Source organism: Manihot esculenta, chromosome 17, assembly GCF_001659605.2.
Source record: "Manihot esculenta cultivar AM560-2 chromosome 17, M.esculenta_v8, whole genome shotgun sequence".
NCBI classification, from domain to species: Eukaryota; Viridiplantae; Streptophyta; class Magnoliopsida; order Malpighiales; family Euphorbiaceae; genus Manihot; species Manihot esculenta.
Window position 1 is genome coordinate 11,426,644 of NC_035177.2, and position 18,314 is coordinate 11,444,957.

At 30.2% G+C, this 18,314-nt stretch overlaps 1 protein-coding gene across 1 annotated transcript; it reads left to right on the forward strand.

Annotated features, from left to right (window-relative positions):
* The first annotated feature begins 9,742 nt into the window (after positions 1–9,742).
* On the forward strand, positions 9,743–17,016 carry LOC110607460 (mitochondrial outer membrane protein porin of 34 kDa). Its single transcript, XM_021746579.2, has 6 exons — positions 9,743–9,936; positions 10,033–10,100; positions 10,506–10,616; positions 11,812–11,898; positions 12,091–12,299; positions 16,399–17,016. The coding sequence occupies exons 1-6, from the start codon at positions 9,888–9,890 to the stop codon at positions 16,697–16,699; spliced, it is 825 nt and encodes a 274-aa protein (XP_021602271.1). The 5' UTR covers positions 9,743–9,887; the 3' UTR covers positions 16,700–17,016.
* The last annotated feature ends 1,298 nt before the right edge of the window (positions 17,017–18,314 follow it).

Genomic DNA, 18,314 nt, shown 5'->3' on the forward strand with positions numbered 1-18,314 from the left:
GATTTTAGTTATGGAGACTAAAAAAGTAAGGATTTGAAATCATAATATTAACTATATTATTTAAACTTCATATTTAACCTAAAATTTTTTTTCTGAACACTCAATATTATTTTAAATTAAAAATTTCGGTATTTTCATTAATCAAATAAAATAATCAACAACTTCAGCTGTAAATATTCAGCTTTAGATTTTTCTTTTGAAATTATCTTGATGCATATTTTAAGAACCTCTCTTCAATAAGAATCCTCACCATTAGTATTTATATAATTTATTAAATTATTTTTAATTCTTTGCAAATGCACGTTGTTCCCAAGTGATTAATTAATACAAATTTAGATTTAATTGGATTTAATAATCAATACGTATCTAACTAAAATCGATTATAGTTAAATTAATTACAATAAAATAAAAATATTTTTATAGTATTAATTAATTAAATATATAAAAAATATATATAATATTACTTTATAATTGAATTAATTGCAATAAAATAAAAATATTTTTATAGTATTAATTAATTAAATATATAATATTAGGTTTTATCAATAAAAATATAAATATAACTTATTTAGTAAAATAATTATTCCAAAATTAATAATATTAATAAAATTATAATTAAATATATTTTTTTTTTTTGAAAAGGAGAAAAATATCATTAATTCAAAGTGATCAAAGAAACTATATGAGAAGGAGAGACATGAACCCAAACTCCTTGACCTAACTCAGAATGAGCCGATGTTGCTAGAACATGAGTGACATCATTCGCAGACCTGTGAATAAAACCACATATTGCTTCTTTATAACTGGATATAAGAAATTTACAATCTTGAACCAAAAGACCAAAAGGTGATAAATCATCTAACGAAGCATTGTTAATAGACACAACAAGAACTTGAGCATCCGATTCGAAAAGAACTTGATCCCATCCGCACTCTTTAATCCAGCTCAACGCCTCTCGAAAAGCCATTGTCTCAGCACACTTAACCTCCATCTAACTGCAAAAACAGCCTGCTTTAGCCGCCATAAATCTACCATTAGCATCTCGGACTACACAGCCGAAGCCTAGTGAATTTCGTTGCAAGTTTAAAGAGGCATCAATATTAACCTTAATCCAACCCTGCGGTGGAGGAGACCAGACAGTCAAAACCGACACAATATTGGTGCAGTTGGTAGAATCAGAGCAGGCCCCCCTCCATTGCTGCAAAAAATTCAGTGCCATGAAGAATACACCACTCGCAGTTCGACCCTGAGCTTTCCAAACAATATTATTTCTGTTATGCCACAAAACCCAACATATCATTAGAATAAGGGAAGCATTCTCCGCAGAAGCAGTATGGAAGGTTAAAGAGAACCACTCCTTAAGAGAGGCAGCGGAGAATGCAGGCGTTATTTTGATTGGTTTAATTACCAAATTAAAAGTAATGGAGCCAATAATCAAACTGAACTGTATATAATTCTAAAAAATAATTGAATTTCATAAATTTAATTCAGTTATTTTATCATAACTAAATAATGTATACTTATAGTTTTCCACCTTCTTCTAAATTGTTCAATAGTTTGAGATCTTTCTTTGAAGGGTGTATTTTTTGGGAATCCACCCTAATAATTAATATATAAATTAAATTCTTATAAAAGATATATTTAAACACATTAAATTTTAACTAAAATAATTATTTAATACTTAAAGTTTGTCATTATTAACACGTTTATTCATTTATTTTAAAAAATAAATGAAAACATACTTATTTTATAAGATTATTTTAGCCTTTATTAAATATTAACAATTAAAAGGATAAAAAATAAAAATGTTAATAAAATTAAAACTTAAAGGGAAAATTACATTTTTGTTTCTAAAATATAGCGTAATTAACTGATTCGTCCTTCTATTTTTAGAACCCAACACTTTTGTTCCTAAAATTTAATTTCTTCAAAATTAGAGGTTTCTCTGTAAAAAATGTTAGTGACGGGAAAAATGATTAAATTACTTTTTAAAACTCAACACTTTAGTCCCTGAAATTTAATTCATACAAATTTATAGGTCCCTTCTCAAAGAATTGGGGGAAAAATACGTTTTTATTCTTAAGATATAACATAATTAATAGATTTGTCCATCTATTTTTTGAATTCAGCACTTTAATTTCTAAAATTTAAATTTTGTCTCAAACTCAATCTCCATAAACAAATAAAATTTTTCAATAAATTTAAGATTCAAATTCAGCAAAGATAATAAAAATCAAAATATATAAAATTTAAATTATTAAAAATAAAAAGTTAAAATTCAATAGAAATTATTTTTATGATTCCGCTCGCTGTCAATCACTGCTCACAATTTAAAAAATTCATTAAAACGTCCATAATATTTTAAAAAGTCTATTAGTTAGTTTTTCCATTAATTTTAGTCATTAAATATTATAAAAAAAATCTAAAATACCCTATTATGGAGGACTAATTAATAAATTTTTTAATAATTTGAGGGACCAACTAATAATTTTTTCTAAATTATAGAGACTAAATAGTAAAATTTTTAGTGATAAAATTAATAGAAAAACTAATTAGTAGACTTTTTAAAATGTCAGGGACATTTTAATATATTTTTCAAATTTGAGGGACTAGGTAGCAAATTTTTTCATAACATAGAGGCTAAATAGTAATTTTTTAATTTTATTATTGATAAGAATATTTTTAAAATTATATTTTCATTTAACTGAAATTTTTAACGGAGAGACCTTAAATTTTGATAGAATTAAACTTTAAAAACTAAAGTGTTAGGTTCTAAAAATAGAGAAATAAATTCGTTAATTATATTATATTTTAGGGATTAAAGAGTAATTTTCTCAAATTTAAATTTAAAAACATTTTTATGAGTTATTAGGAATATACGAATTAACTTATCGTAATCTTTTTTAACTTACCTTTTTTTCAAATTATAATCTAAAGTAGATTTTAGTTACAATTTTAATTTTTATTTTTGATAATTTTCGTTCTTTTATTTTATAAATTTTAATTTTCACTATAAAATATCATTAATATTTTATTAGCACTAATAAAACCTGGTCTTATTAAAATATCATATTTTATTAATATTTTTTCACTATAAAATAGGTTTACATGGTTTTATTGAAGTATTTTCTAAAGATATGAAATATCATTAATAAGAACATGTAAACCTCATAAGTACAATACATAAAATATTAGAAAAAACGAAAGATTTGTTTAATACCTAATAGATAAAAACTCAATAACCCACAAAGCCCTAAAAATTGAAACCTAGTTTGACCGTGCTCTCCTACTTGAACAATCTTTTAAAAAAAAATACATTGCTCCTCAGCTCTGATCGCTTTCCCATAAGGTTTGTCTGAAACTGCCTCAACGAAAGCAATACTTCTCTAAATAGAAGCTAAAAACAGCAAGTCCACGAATAAAAGAAGAGAAGAGGAAGCCGCATCGGCCAAGACATCAAGGAACCATAATATCCATAGTAGGATGAGCAAAAACGCGACTTTGAAGAGTATGCGCAGAAGCCAGATTAGGTCGAAAGTATGGTTCCGACGTATAAGAAAGAGAAGACAAGAACATCCATAATCGAATCGGGATATTATCTCTATAGCCAAGGCATGTGACCTCCAAAACCATCAATGGTAGCTTGAAGAGAAAGAGATTCGTTGATAACTCGCGAACACCAGCAACCTCTTTTCATGGGTATAAGCTGAGAAAAGCATCTTGAAGATTAACCTACACAACCGAAGAAAAAACAAAGAAAAACACAATAAATAAAACAAGGCATGAAAATAAATTCCCCCTTATATTAGCACTGCGTGCTTTCAACCAACAAAAGAAATAAATTCCCAAAAGCTGGGCGAGGGGAGGAGAGCCACCCTTACCCAGGAGAGTATTTTTTAGGTAGTCGACCTCTCCCTTGTTGGTGTTTCATACAACTACACTTACATCTCCTGGGCAAGGATCGCTCTCTTCACCTTTGCCCAACTATAAGTTTCTCCATCCTTCCTTTTGGGTGAGGTTGTATATAGTTTTTCTTTTTTTTCTTTTGTTGGTTGGAGGCAAGGGGTGCTAATGTGAGGGAACCTAAAGCTGGGCGAGGGGAGGAGAGCCACCCCTACCCAGGAGAGTATTTTTTAGGTAGTCGACCTCTGCCTTGTTGGTGTTTCATGCAACTACACTTACATTTCCTGGGCAAGGATCTCTCTCTTCACCTGTGCCCAACTGTAAATTTCTCCATCCTTCCTTTTGGGTGAGGTTGTAGATAGTTTTTAAAAAAAATTTTTTTGTTGGTTGAAGGCAAGTGGTGCTAATGTGAGGGAAAGTTTGTTTTACTGCCTTGTTTTTGTTTGTTGTATTTTCATTTACTTTCTTCTTCGGTTGTGCATATTAACTTTTAAGATCTGTATTTTCCTGGACATAAACTGATAGAAGGATGTCGTTAGGGGTTCACGATCTCATAGCGAGTCTTTCTCAAGCGTCGGGACCATGCTTCTAATCTTATATGGTTTCTGCATGTACCCTTCAAGGTCGCGTTTTCGCTCCTCTTACCTTGGAAGTTGTGGTTTCTTGATGTCTTGCCTAATGCGATTTTCTCACCTGTTCTTCAGTTCGCTGACTTGCCTTTTTGTCTTTTGTTGAGACAAATTTTGCTTCCATTGAGGCAGTTTCAGGTAAACGTGCTGGGGAGCGACCGAAGCTTCTAAGTTAAGGGAGGAGTAGCATATTTTGTTTAGATTGTTGGAGTTGGGAAGTCTAGTTAAACTGTGTTTAGATTTTTAAGACCCTATTGGCAGGGGAGAGCATAAATCGGTTTGAACCGAAAAACCGAACCGAATCGATCAATTTCGGTTTATTGGTTCGATTAATTGAAATTTTCGGTTCGGTTCAGTTAATATTTTTCAACTTATTTGGTTTTCGGTTCGGTTCGGTTCGGTTCGGTTTAAATGTGTTAAATAACCGAAAAACTGAAAAACCGATTTTATATATACTTTTATTAATTTTATATGTATTTTTAAATTTTACATAGATTTTTATGAATTTTTAAATACTATCATTATGTATTCAAACAATATTTATTGGTAAATTTATGTGAAATATTTATTAAATTATTCTATTGAAATTAAAAGCAGAAAATTCAAAAAAATTACAGATTTCGGTTTGAATCGAACTGAATTGAATCGAACCGATTTTTATTGGTTCGATTCGGTTCGGTTATATTTTTATAATCGATTTTTTTGGTTTTTAATATTTTTACAATTCGATTTTCGGTTTTTTCGGTTCGGTTCAGTTCGAAACCGAACCGACCGATTGCACAGCCCTACCTATAGGTTATTGGTCTTTCATATGTTGTGTAATACCCGGCTAGATCCCGGCATCGGAATTCCTACTTTCCGACGGAATCTTCATTAGAATCCGGAATCTCGGATGTCAGAACCTCCTAGAAGGGAAAAAATATGTTTTTACAAATTGCTTTCATGGTTTTAATACTTTTTGAGTTAAAGTTTTAAAAATGAAAAAAGAAAAGAGCTTGAGGAAAACCCCAGGTTCGGCCACCGAACATGGGGCGGATGTGGAGGCACTTTTGGCCTCCGAAGGTGGTCTGGCCAGCCACCTATAAAGGACCCTCTGTCCGAAAGTGGGTGAGTTTTCTCTCTCCATTTTCGGGCAAGGTGAATCTCCACCACCCCTTGTTGATCTTGTGTTTTTCCTTCAAGTCTCTCATGATTTTTATGAGTTTCTATCTTGTTTTTGAAGATTTTAAGCTTAATCCAAAGTTTTGAAGTTTGGAGACCTCCGGAACTCGTTTCCTCCTCATCTCCAAGTTTGGGTCGCATCTACCCTTGGTCTTCAAGAGGTAAGTGTAGATCCTCATCTTTTTATATGTTTTAAGTAAGTTTTAAAAGGGGTTAAGGGTATATGATGCCTATTTTAGAGTAGATCTAAAATGTTAGGGTTTATATTAGCTTATTGATAAAGGTATGCTAAATGTGATGTTTGTTGGAGTATAGGCTAGTTTTATGCCCCTATATGCTTGAATATGTGTTTATGCATGTTTTAGAATAGATGGATGAGTGTTGGGAAGTTTGGATGGCTGGATGTGGGATGGCAGAATCGGGTTCTACCACCCAAGAGGATCCAGGTTCGGCTGTCGAAGCAAGGTTCGGCCGCCGAACCTGCCAGGGGAGGCAGTTTTGGCAGCCTAAACTCGCCCCCGAAAGTTGGACTTTCGGCTCTGGAGGGGAGTTTCGGCCGCCGAACCTGCCCCCGAAGGTTAGTGACTTTCGGCTTTGGAAGGACCTTCGGCCGCCGAACCTGCCACCGAAAGTCCCCTGTCCAGCCTCCCCTTGCCTGTTTTACATGCATGTTTTATGGTGTTTTAGGGGAATTTTTGGGGAGATGTTTAGAGTCTTTATAGAGTATGTTTGGTCCCTCATTTGAGTCCACCTGTGTAGGATCGGACCTGAGGAACCAAGGTGATCAGTAGTGAGTTAGCTGTTCCAGAGTCAGCCAGAGGTGAGTAGAACTAAACTAATTTTTTATTTCGAGAAATCAAATGTTTTAAGCATGTTCATGCATCATGTATATGTAATAGGTTGGTTGCATTAGATCTCACGAATATGTCGTATTGCATAATTGGTTGTTGATGTGGATGGACAACAAGACGACCCATTAGCCTTCTAGATGTTATGTTATGTAATGAAAGACCAGGGCTGCCATTCTACGCCCCTGGCACAGTACAGGAAAGACCAGGTGTGGCCTGCACTACGCCCCTGGCACACAGCTTATGTTATGTAATAGAAGTTTTAAGGAGCTCCACCGAGGGCCGGGCACAGAGTAGATGGATTTTTGGGTCAGTCCATCCGTGATGTGAATTGTTTGTGTTGTGACGCATTTCATGAAAGCATATGTTTAATTAAATTGTTTTTACTGTTCTGCTCACTGGGATTTAGTAGCTCACCCATTTCCCCTAACCCCCAGGTTGCAGGGTCAGAGATAGCACAAGAAGTCAACAAGGGTAAAGGCATTGTATATGTAATAGATTAGTAGTGGACATGTAATGTAATATAAGGTATTGTTCAGTAATGTAATGAGGATTAGTATTGTGCTTGGCCCTAATGTATGGTTAATCCCTTTTGTACATGATCTTTATGTAAATGTTTTAATGATAAGTTATGTTGAACCAGGCTTGACATATGAGATGTCGACCCAACTGGAGCATATGAGGGCTCCAGTAAGGGGTTTTATGTATACAGTTTTAGTGCATGCACAGGTCAATCTTAGTATATGAAAAGTTTAAAATTTTTATGAAAATGTATGATCGTGTATGGGATTTTATCAGGTGTACAGGATGTATGTTAGGCTTGCTACGGGTTCCGGCGACCTTAAGTCGATCTGAATCCTAGCGCCGGTAGCGGTCCGGTTTTCGGGTCGTTACATGTTGGGCCTTAAAAGAAGTCTTTGTTTCTTCTGTATAGGGGTGAGCACTGTTCAGTTAGAACCGAAATAATCGACCGAACCGATTTGATTTAATAATTTAGTTCGATTTTAAAATAAAATCGATTCGATTTAATAATTTATTGATATTATATGTTAAATTGATGATGTGGCAGAAGGAGAACTGTGTCGTGATTGACTAAAATTTGTAAGAGAGAAAATGAGAGATGATGGTGTATATTTACAGCAGTCATTCCGACGCTCAAATCAGTATTGATGAGTAGAGAGAATATAAGAAATTGCTTAGAGATTTAATTTTAGAAAATAGCATATTGTTATATATATGATTCTTTTCTTTTTATATTTAACAAGATAGTGATAAATATAGAATTTTCTGGATAGTAATAATGTGGTCGACTATTTGTTAAGAGATGCTAATAAGTTAGCAATCCCACGATTACATATATAATTAGTATACACTAGACTTTCATATCAAGATTCGCCCATTTGAGAGAAAGACAAGTTTTAATAACGCGCTGGGTTTTATAGTTTTTGAATTTTCTTTTTAAATGGATGACATTTTCTACTTATTTGATTTTTGCCATGTCAGCTTATCTCGTGTTGATAATTCGGTGGATTGTTATATATCATTAGGGTTGAGCAGTATTCACTTCAAACCGAAAAAATTTACCGAATCGAATTAATTTAAAAATTCAGTTCGATTCGATTTTTAATTTTAAAAATTTCGATTATTTCGATTTGATTCGGTTTAGATTAGAAAAAAATTAAAAAAATCAAACCGAACCGATTAGTAATAATAATATAGAGAAATTAGATCATATTAAAATTAAAATATTTTAATTAAATTTTAAAATACTAAAAATAAAGTGTAAAAAATAAAAAATTTATTAAAAATTGAAATCGATTAAATCGAATCGAATCGAATTGAATCAGACCGATTCGATTCGATTTGGTTTCTAACCAAAATCGATTTGATTCTATTTTTATAAATATTAAAGTTTAATTTTCAATTTATTCGGTTTAGTTTTAAACCAAATCGACTCAATATTTATTATAAATTATTATTAAAATTAATAAAAAAATTATTATATTAAAAAGTAAAATAATTTATAATCTAAAACAAATAAAAAAAAAAACTTCGGGACGATGCTTCATTAAATTATTTGTAAGTTATTGGAAGAAAGTAAGCAAAACTGGTGAGCATAGTTTTTTACTCTAATTATTGTTCTATTTTTAATTAAATTTAACATTTTTTTTAACGTTATCCAAATTATTAATATTGATAATAATTCGATTGAAATATACATACAAACTTACAAAATTATTTTTAATGAAATAAACAAATACTTTGAAAAAGATACAAATACTTCTGAAAAAATACAAATATAAATTTTAACACGAAAAATATTTTATAGTATTAAATGAAGATTTAATAATATAGTTAATAGTTATATGAATTATTCATTTATATTTTTATATCCTTTAAATGAAAAGAATAAAACTATTTATTACTATTTATAAAATTTTAAAAATATAAAATTGAGGTTTTCTTTTATCATCAGGGTTTATTTAAAATACTTTAATTAGTTTTTCATATAATAACATGAAACTGAAATTTTTAATTTTAAAATAATAAATATCAAAACTATATTTTGACATAAACTTTTCATTTATAATAATATGAAAATAAATTTTTTAATTTTAAAATAATATTCCCTCCTCTATTTTTTATTTGTAAAAATATTTTTATCTAAATTATTTTGAATTTTGCAAAAACTAAATAATATTAATTAATTTTGTTAATTAGACCTATTTTTATTAAACATAATAATAAAATATTTTTAATATTTTTAAAAAAATTAATTATTAATTTTAATCTTGAAAAATTTAAAATGTTTCTAAGAATTAATTAGTAAATTTTTAATAAAATTGAAAAATTAAATAAAAATTAATAAAAATATTAATAAAAAGATTTTTTAAAATTATAAAATATTTTAATATATTTTTTTAAAATTGAGAAATTAACTTATAGAGGGACTAGACAGTAATTCCCCTATTTGTAACTTCTAAACTGGTCTCCTCGGCCAGGCTGATGTCGGGCTCGGCTGGCTGGTGCCGAAAGCTCACCTAGAGATAAGAAAAGCTGAAATGAATGCTTTTCCTAGCGAATAAAAATAATACTATAAGAATACTACTTCCTATCAACGGCAAAGATCCACTTAGCCATACATCCGACGGCTGAAATGCGTTTCCCAGTAAACAGAAAACAAAATATATATGTGAAAAGGAATATCGATAAGAAAAGCTGAAATTAGGGTTTTTCGGTTCGCACAAGACTAAAGAACCCCCAAAGCTCCAATTTCCATTTTCAAGCTCAACAGCTCTCTATCTCTCATTTTGCTATTGTATTTTAAAATTTGTAGAGAAGAATCATGGGAAAGGGTCCTGGTCTCTACACTGAAATCGGCAAGAAAGCCAGAGGTACCATCTTCTGCCACCATCTCTTCTTCTCTATTTGATGTAGTAATGTCTAATTTCAGATGAGTAACTGGATTTTCTTTTGTGGAAATGAAATAGATCTTCTGTACAAGGACTACCAGACTGACTACAAGTTCACCATCTCTACCTACTCTCCTACTGGAGTTGTGAGTTCCTCTTATAGATCCAAATCCAATCTTCTACATTTTTTTTTGTTTGGGTATTTAGTTCAGCTAGTTCTGAAGCACTTTTATGTTTATTGCCGAATTTGTTTTAGCTAAAGTCTGCAATTATTATTTGTTAAGCTTTTTGCAAGACGGCTAGTCATGTTTTTTGTTTTCCTTTGCATTGTGGATTTCATATTCATAACCAGGCTTCTGGGTTGTTGAATTTTGCTTAACACTTTGAAGTTAAATTTATAATTAAATTCATTTTGGAAGTTATTGTGTTGCGTGAGTTAACTTGCCTTCTTAGCTGCATTTGCTTGTCAAATACTAAAATGTTGATTGTTTTGGCTTAATTCAATAATGTTGCTAATGTATTTTATTATTTAATTTTCTTTATTATGGCAGGCCATTACATCTACAGGTTTTAAGAAAGGTGAGCTGTTTCTGGGTGATGTCAATACTCAGCTTAAGAAAAAAAATATCACTACCGATGTCAAAGTGGACACAGATTCCAATGTATGGTATTCATATATTCTCTTTGACTCTGCTCATTTTCTTTTTCTGTTAATGCTTACTTGCCTTTCTATGTCAAATTGGGCTCATAAGTGTTTATGAAATTGGATATTGGCGGTTGATTTTGGGTCAGTAGTGTATTCTTAAGGTTGCTCATCAACAAATGTACCCTGGCTAGATATAATCATACAGCATTGTTCTTATCTTTTTGACACTCAAGATCCTTGTCTGCATTACTTTGAATTGCAAAATATGCAGAAAATCATTTTTACTTTCAAGTTTGAGAAACTAGAGCTAGATGTTTTACTAGATTTTCAGGTATGATATATGCCCAGAAAGACTATTGCATTTCAGTGAATGTGAGATCCGAGATTCTGAATCTGAGTGATGCTATTGTTTTGTAAATATTTGGCTTACAAAAGAGAAGAAAATCTTAAGCTAAATCATAGAGAATAGGATCAAAATTCATCCTTTTGCCAGGACTTTGAACTTTTATTTCATTCTGGATGTAAATGTCTATTTTCATCAATTCATCTATTCCATTTGTGAATCTCCCAACCAAAGAAAATCTATTGCATTCATAAAATAAACTATTAAATCCTTTTATGTCCATTTCAAATTTTTTCTCCTAAACTATCATATAAATATAAACATTTTTTTGCTATTCATTTTTTCCCTAAAGGCAGTGGTCAAAATAATATGATAGTTTCTTATCTGCTTGTTATTGTACTGAATTGTATTTGTATTGTTATGTTGAAGACATCCATTGATAAGTTCTACAAAAAATGCTTTCCAAAGTTCAGAATTCAGATATGGTGCAAATAATCTAAAGTGAACTGAATTTAAGATTTATGAGCATAATTTCTTATTTCTCTGTTCAAAAGTTAATATATTTTTGTCCATGTATGTTCCAAGTCTAAGGGTCTACCTCTGAATTTTTTTGTTAGGTGGCAACTTCTGGTTTTGTTTTCCCATATATCTACACCTCATGATGTTGCATCTCCATATTTGTTATTCTGTATCTTTATGGAGTGCTGAATCTTGTGCGTCTCCTTGATGTACTTTTTTTAGCATGTCATATTTCATGGATATTCTATTGGGACGATACCAAATATCCCCCCCCCCCCCCCCCAAGTGCTCTTCCATCGAGTTTCCTTGTTAATGTGTACTTTCTTTGTTTGAATTTGATTGCTCTCAGCTTTTTACAACGATTACATTTGATGAACCTACTCCTGGGATGAAAGCAATTTTGAGCTTCAAAGTTCCAGATCAAAGGTCTGGCAAGGTGAGATTTTCCTCCTAAAATCTATATGTAGAATAACAGGTTAGCTTACAAATTTAAAAGAAAATATTTGGGCCTCTCTAATGAGGCTGATAACTTTTGAAATGAATTCTCATGATTTATGTGATGCTCATAGCTATATCCAAAATCTAATTATTAAGGTTGCTGTGTGATATTTTCATGATTTTCTAACAGGTGGAGATTCAATATCTGCATGACTATGCAGCTGTAAGTTCAAGTATTGGGTTGACACCTAATCCTATTGTTAACTTCTCTGGTGTGATTGGAACCAATGTTGCCTCACTTGGTACGGAGCTGTCTTTTGACACCAAAACTGGGAACTTCACAAAATGCAATGCTGGAGTCAGCTACTCAAATGCAGAACTAATTGCCTCGTTAAACCTGTGAGTTTTTCCCCCCTTTTCTTGCACGTGGGCAAAAAAGGAAATTTCATTGGATCAATATTTGTGCATACACAAACTCAGGCATATGTGTACTGAAACTAGGTAAAAAGCCTAGTTTGGCCCTTAAAGTATAGGCCAATAGATCTTTTGTAGAACTTATCAATGGATGTCTTCAACATAACAATACAAATACAATTCAGTACAATAACAAGCAGATAAGAAACAATCATATTAATTTTGACCACTGCCTCTAGGGAAAGAATGAAAAGCAACAAAATGTTTATATTTATTTGATAGTTTAGGAGAAATATTTTGAAATGGACATAAAAGGATTTAATAGTTTATTTTATGAATGCAATAGATTTTCTTTGGTTGGGAGATTCACAAATGGAATAGATGAATTGATGAAAATAGACATTTACATCCAGAATGAAATAAAAGTTCAAAGTACTGGCACATGGATGAATATCGATCCTATTTTCTGTGATTTAGCTAAAGATTTTAAGCCAAATATTTACAAAACAATAGCATCACTCAGATTCAGAATCTCAGATCTCACATTCACTGAAATGCAAGTCTTTCTGGGTATATATCATACCTGAAAATCTAGTAAAACATCTAGCTCCAATTTCTCAAACTTGAAATTAAAAATGATTTTCTGCATATTTTGCAATTCAAAGTAATGCAGACAAGGATCTTGAGTGTCAAAAAGATAAGAGCAATGCTGTATGATTATATCTAGCCAGAGTACATTTGTTGATGAGCAACAACCTTAAGAATACACTACAGACCCAAAAACAACCGTCGATATCCAATTTCATGAACACTTATGAGCCCAATTTCACATAGAAAGGCAACTAAGCATAACAGAAAAAGAAAAAGAGTTTAATATTTAAAGATAGATAAAAAGAGACTAGACTGTAACTTGCTTCCAATTAAAATCTAGCCAAAGCCATGAAAATTTTCTAGTTCATGAGGTTCTCATTAGCCATTAGTTTTCTTAGGTATTTGATTTGTAACATCATAAGTATTCAGCATATCCTAGAACAAATTAATAAGTTATTCTTCTAAGAAGTGAGTAGACAATATAAGCTCTTTTATATCACCAAAGGATGTTAGCCATAAAGCAAAGAGGTAGAATGTGAATAAAAATTTATGAATTAGAAATAAAAGCTTATTTGATATATTTTTAAAGTTTAAAGGTTTTATTTAACATTTTTTAGAATTTGAATGGCTTATCCCAATGATATATTTGGTCTATTTTAAACCTTAAAGGTCTTATTTGATACATTTTGAAAGTTGAAGGGTTTGTTTGGACCTTAAAAAGAGACTTATTTGGCTTATTTTAATAGTTAAAGGGCCTATGTGGACCCAGAAAAAAAAATTAAAGGGCTTATAGCCTTATATGGTGATTTACTAATATTTTTAAAGCCTAAAATAGGCGTTCTCCTTGAAACTAAGTAGAGCTGTTCTCCATGTTTTGTTGTTTCTCTTTTTAAAGCCTACAGACATGCAAAGGTTTGTCTTCATTCAAAACATTTAAGAACTAAACAATATGATTTTGTTGATTGCCAAATATATATGGTGTATGTATCATGGTTATTAAAGGTGCACCTTAGGCTCAAGGCTTACCAGGCTTCAATCCTAATGCCTTGATAGGAGAAAGACAAGTGACATGCACTAGGAACGAGCCTTATGTACCTAGTTTTGCTCCTTCCAAGCGCAAGGCTGTAGGAAGGTGCACCTTTACTTGACTCAAAATTTGCTAATCTACCAGAATCCACCACATCCAGGATTGCAAACCTCCCATCTTTCTATTTTTAACACTAATGGTCCTTTTAATACCTATTTTGTTTTCAATATGAGAAGTTATCATTTTTAAATACCATTGAAATGCTATGTGGTTCCTCTCTTTACGTATTATTGTAAATTGCTTCTCTGTTATTTATTTGTTTATTTATTATTTTGGTAAAAAAGAGACAATAACATGCTATTTGGGTATTCTTCTTTATCATATGCCATCCTTTTCTAGAAGAAAAGGGAAATATTAACCTGTTATTAGATATTATATTTCTTGACCATCTAAAATTGCTTCTACTCATTTTTCTTCTAACAATACTAATATGGATTTACTTGTGAAAACCTTTAAGTTTTGTCTTCGAATGTCCAAAAGTTTGGGTTTATTTTAGGCTTAGTAGACAAAAAAATCTAAAGGTTTATGAATTTTTACATTTATATCCTAAACTTAAAATTTTGGACAATAAAGCCAACTCTTTCACATTTACCACAGTTTTAGCTATTAGCCTCGATTAATTTTGACCAAAATTTTCTTAATTTACATATCATGCCATTTGGATTATTCTCTAAACAGCCTATTGGATAAAAAATTCCAAACGAGTACATAAATTCATATTTATGTCCAAATCTTTAAATTTTAGATAATAAAGTCAAAATTTTTTCAATTTTTTACAATTATAACCAAGAGGATTAAATTGAATATGAAATAGTTAATGGCAAATTGCAATATATTCCCTGAAGTTGTTTATTAATAAAACATTAGTCCTTTGATTTAAATTTTATATTGTAAGTAAATTTATTTTATGTTTGTCATATGTAATATTAAATATATTATATTGAATAAACATTTATTACAAGTAAATTCCTATTACATAAAATGCCATATATAAATTAATAAATATTGTATTTCATTGAATGTTTATGCTCAACATTTTAAATTATGTGCATAATTTTAATATTTGAAAAACCGTGCTTCATATCAATAATAATAAGATGAAATATTATATATTTTTATTCTATAATTTTTTTTAACATTTCAAAGTTTTATTAATCTAAATTATGTATATAAAAATGAGAATGAGAAGTAAATGATGCGATTAACGAAAAAGAACATTGTTAAAATAAAAATATGTATTTTAAAGATTATTTTATGAGTTAAATAAAATTTTAGAGACTATATTATAATTTATTGTTAACTTTTCTAGATTCAATTTAATACTCTTAGTGACAATTGTGATAAATTGAAAAAAGTTTATGTTTACCATCCAAAATTTGAAATTTTGGATGGTAAAGATAAATTAATATAAAGGTTTGAATTTTTTTATCCGATAGACCTTTTAAAAAATAATCCACATGTTATGACATGTGGATTAAAAATATTTTGATCAAAATTAATTGTGACTGATGGATAAAATTGAGGTAAATATGAAAGAATTGACTTTATTATCCAAAATTTTTAGCTTAGGATATAAATATGGAAATTTGTAAACTTTTGGATTTTTTTTATCTTATAGGTCCTTATTTTATCTTCTAACAAGTTTTGGGAAAAAGGAAACTAATGGTAAAATGTGTATTTATTTTGTATTTTTGGATTAAAAATATTTTGGTCAAAATTGATTGAGGCTGATAGATAAAATTGAGGCAAATATAAAAGAATTGGCTTTATTATCCAAAGTTTTAAGTTTAGGATATATATAAATATGAAAATTCGTAAACTTTTGGATTTTATCTTATAGGTCCTTATTTTATCTTCTAACAAGTTTTGGAAAAAGGATACTAACGGTAAAATGTGTATTTATTTTGTATTTTTCTTTCCTTATTAATAAGTTTGGTTAAATAGATCTGCATCTTTTTATTTTTCCTTGAACCATTTTACTTACCTGATTCAGGTGCATGTCTGAGCTTTATGCCTTGTGCATAGGCCTCAGTGTCCCTTTGTACTTTAGTACGCATTGAGCCTTTAATAACTATGCACATAAACTTAAATATACTCCCAATATGCATGGTTCTTGGATTCTGTAAGATACTGCATGGAAACCTGTCTTTTCCTAGAGTGATAAACCTACTTGAGATCCTTAAAACTAGGTGACTAATTTCTTGCTGTTTCTAGAATACTCGATGGAACACTACTACAATAGATGTTATAGAAATGAGACCAGGAATATTTGATTGAAGATGATATCAATAATTTTTAGTCGCTAATTCAGCTCGAGATATGACAATCTGGCATTCCCAATTCTCCGGGTAAATGTTCCATATTTTTGGTGCACCATATAACTGTATATTCTTATTTCTTGTACAGGAATAACAAGGGCGACTCGCTGACAGCATCATACTACCATATTGTGAACCCAGTGCATGCTGTTGGGGCGGAGGTTAGCCACAGCTTCTCAACCAATGAGAATACTATTACAGTTGGCAGCCAGCATGTATTGGATCCATTGACCACAGTGAAGGCACGAGCAAACAACTTTGGCAGGGTAAGCGCTCTTGTCCAGCATGAGTGGCGACCAAAATCATTCTTCACCCTTTCTGGTGAGGTGGATTCCAAGGCTATCGAAAAGAGTGCCAAGATTGGATTGGCTCTTGCTCTCAAGCCATGAGCATTGAGCCCCATTGTGTTGAAGCAGTAGGTTTTGGCATTAGAAGTGCTATATAGGTCTGTCTGAACCAACTTTTTTTTTAATTCTGTTCTCAAGGTTGGTTGCAACCCTTTTCTCTAAGTTCTTATGATGATGCCTCTTTGGTTTCTATTTTGATGGTTTTGGTTGTAAAAATAAAAGAAAATTTCAGAGGTGTCAAAAACGGATGCCATTACTGTTCCGAATCCTCACAATCTTTAATTTCGCCTGCTTAAAACTGAGGTTGAAGACCCATATTTCAAGAGGGTTGAGCTCATAATTTCATTCCAATTCTTCGACGTTTATGCCTATTTCTCTGGTATATAGCAGGGCTTTACTAGCTGGTTTTAGTAGATCATTGTTGAAGTTGGTTTACCCAAGCAAAATTCTTATTTATTATTTCTCCTGGGTGTGGGATTGAATCCCTATGACCTTTGCTTCTACACTTGGACGCTTGAATAAATTGTTAGTTTCTTGATTAATGGACAGGTGATGACCATTGATAAATGACAATGAGAGTCTTAAATTTAAGCATTTGCTATATGGGCATTTGGCTGTGTTGCCTTGTAGCAGGTGATTCGTATTGAATTGTGGTTTTAAATCCCTAGGTTAATAAGGAATGCAATTGCGCCTATTAAAAGAATTTAATTTAATGAATTTTGTAAGAAAATTAAAATGAAAGAGTTCATTTTGGCCTGTAACTTTTGCATTTTCAGTTGCGTTTTATTTTGTATAAGTTTTATAAATCTGTGATTATTTATTTTGTGAATTGACGTGAGTTGTATTTTATTTATTTATTTATTTTATATACGTGTTTTCTAGTCTTAAATAATGGACCGAAGCTATTTATAAATATTCCAGTGAACCCAAATCAAATATCTTAAAAGTTTAAAATTTAGACAATAAAATTAACTTTTTGACATTTATTTCAATTTTATTCATTAGTTTCAATCAGTGTATCTAAAATGTACATGTCTGTAGATTATTATTTTTAAAATTTATTAATAAAAAATCTAAATATTTATATTTATTCATATTTATATCTAAAATTTGAAATTTTAAATAATAAAAATAAATCTTTTGGTTGGTTATGCTTATGTTCAATATAATTAAATTGAATTAAATTAAATATTGAATTAAATTAAATATGGCGATGTTAATGATAAATTATAATTTAATTTTTGAAATTTTATTTATTAAAATAGTCTTTAAATACATATTTTTATTTCAATAATTTTTTTATTCTTTCCATTATTTTACTTTTCACTCCCACCTTTATATACATTTATAGACTAATAAAAAATTTAAAATATAAAAAAATTAAAATATATAATATTTTATTTTATTTAATATTATTGATGTGAAATATATTTTCTGTATATTAAAAATATGTATAATGTTAAACATAAATATTTAGCAAAATATTTTAATATATTAATACTTTGATATTGTATGTAATGGAAATTTATTTATAATAAATATATATTTAATATAATATATATAATATTTTACATATGCTAAATAAAAATAAATTTATTTTTACTATAAAATTTAAATTAAAGGACTATATATTTATTAATATAAAACTTTAAAAACT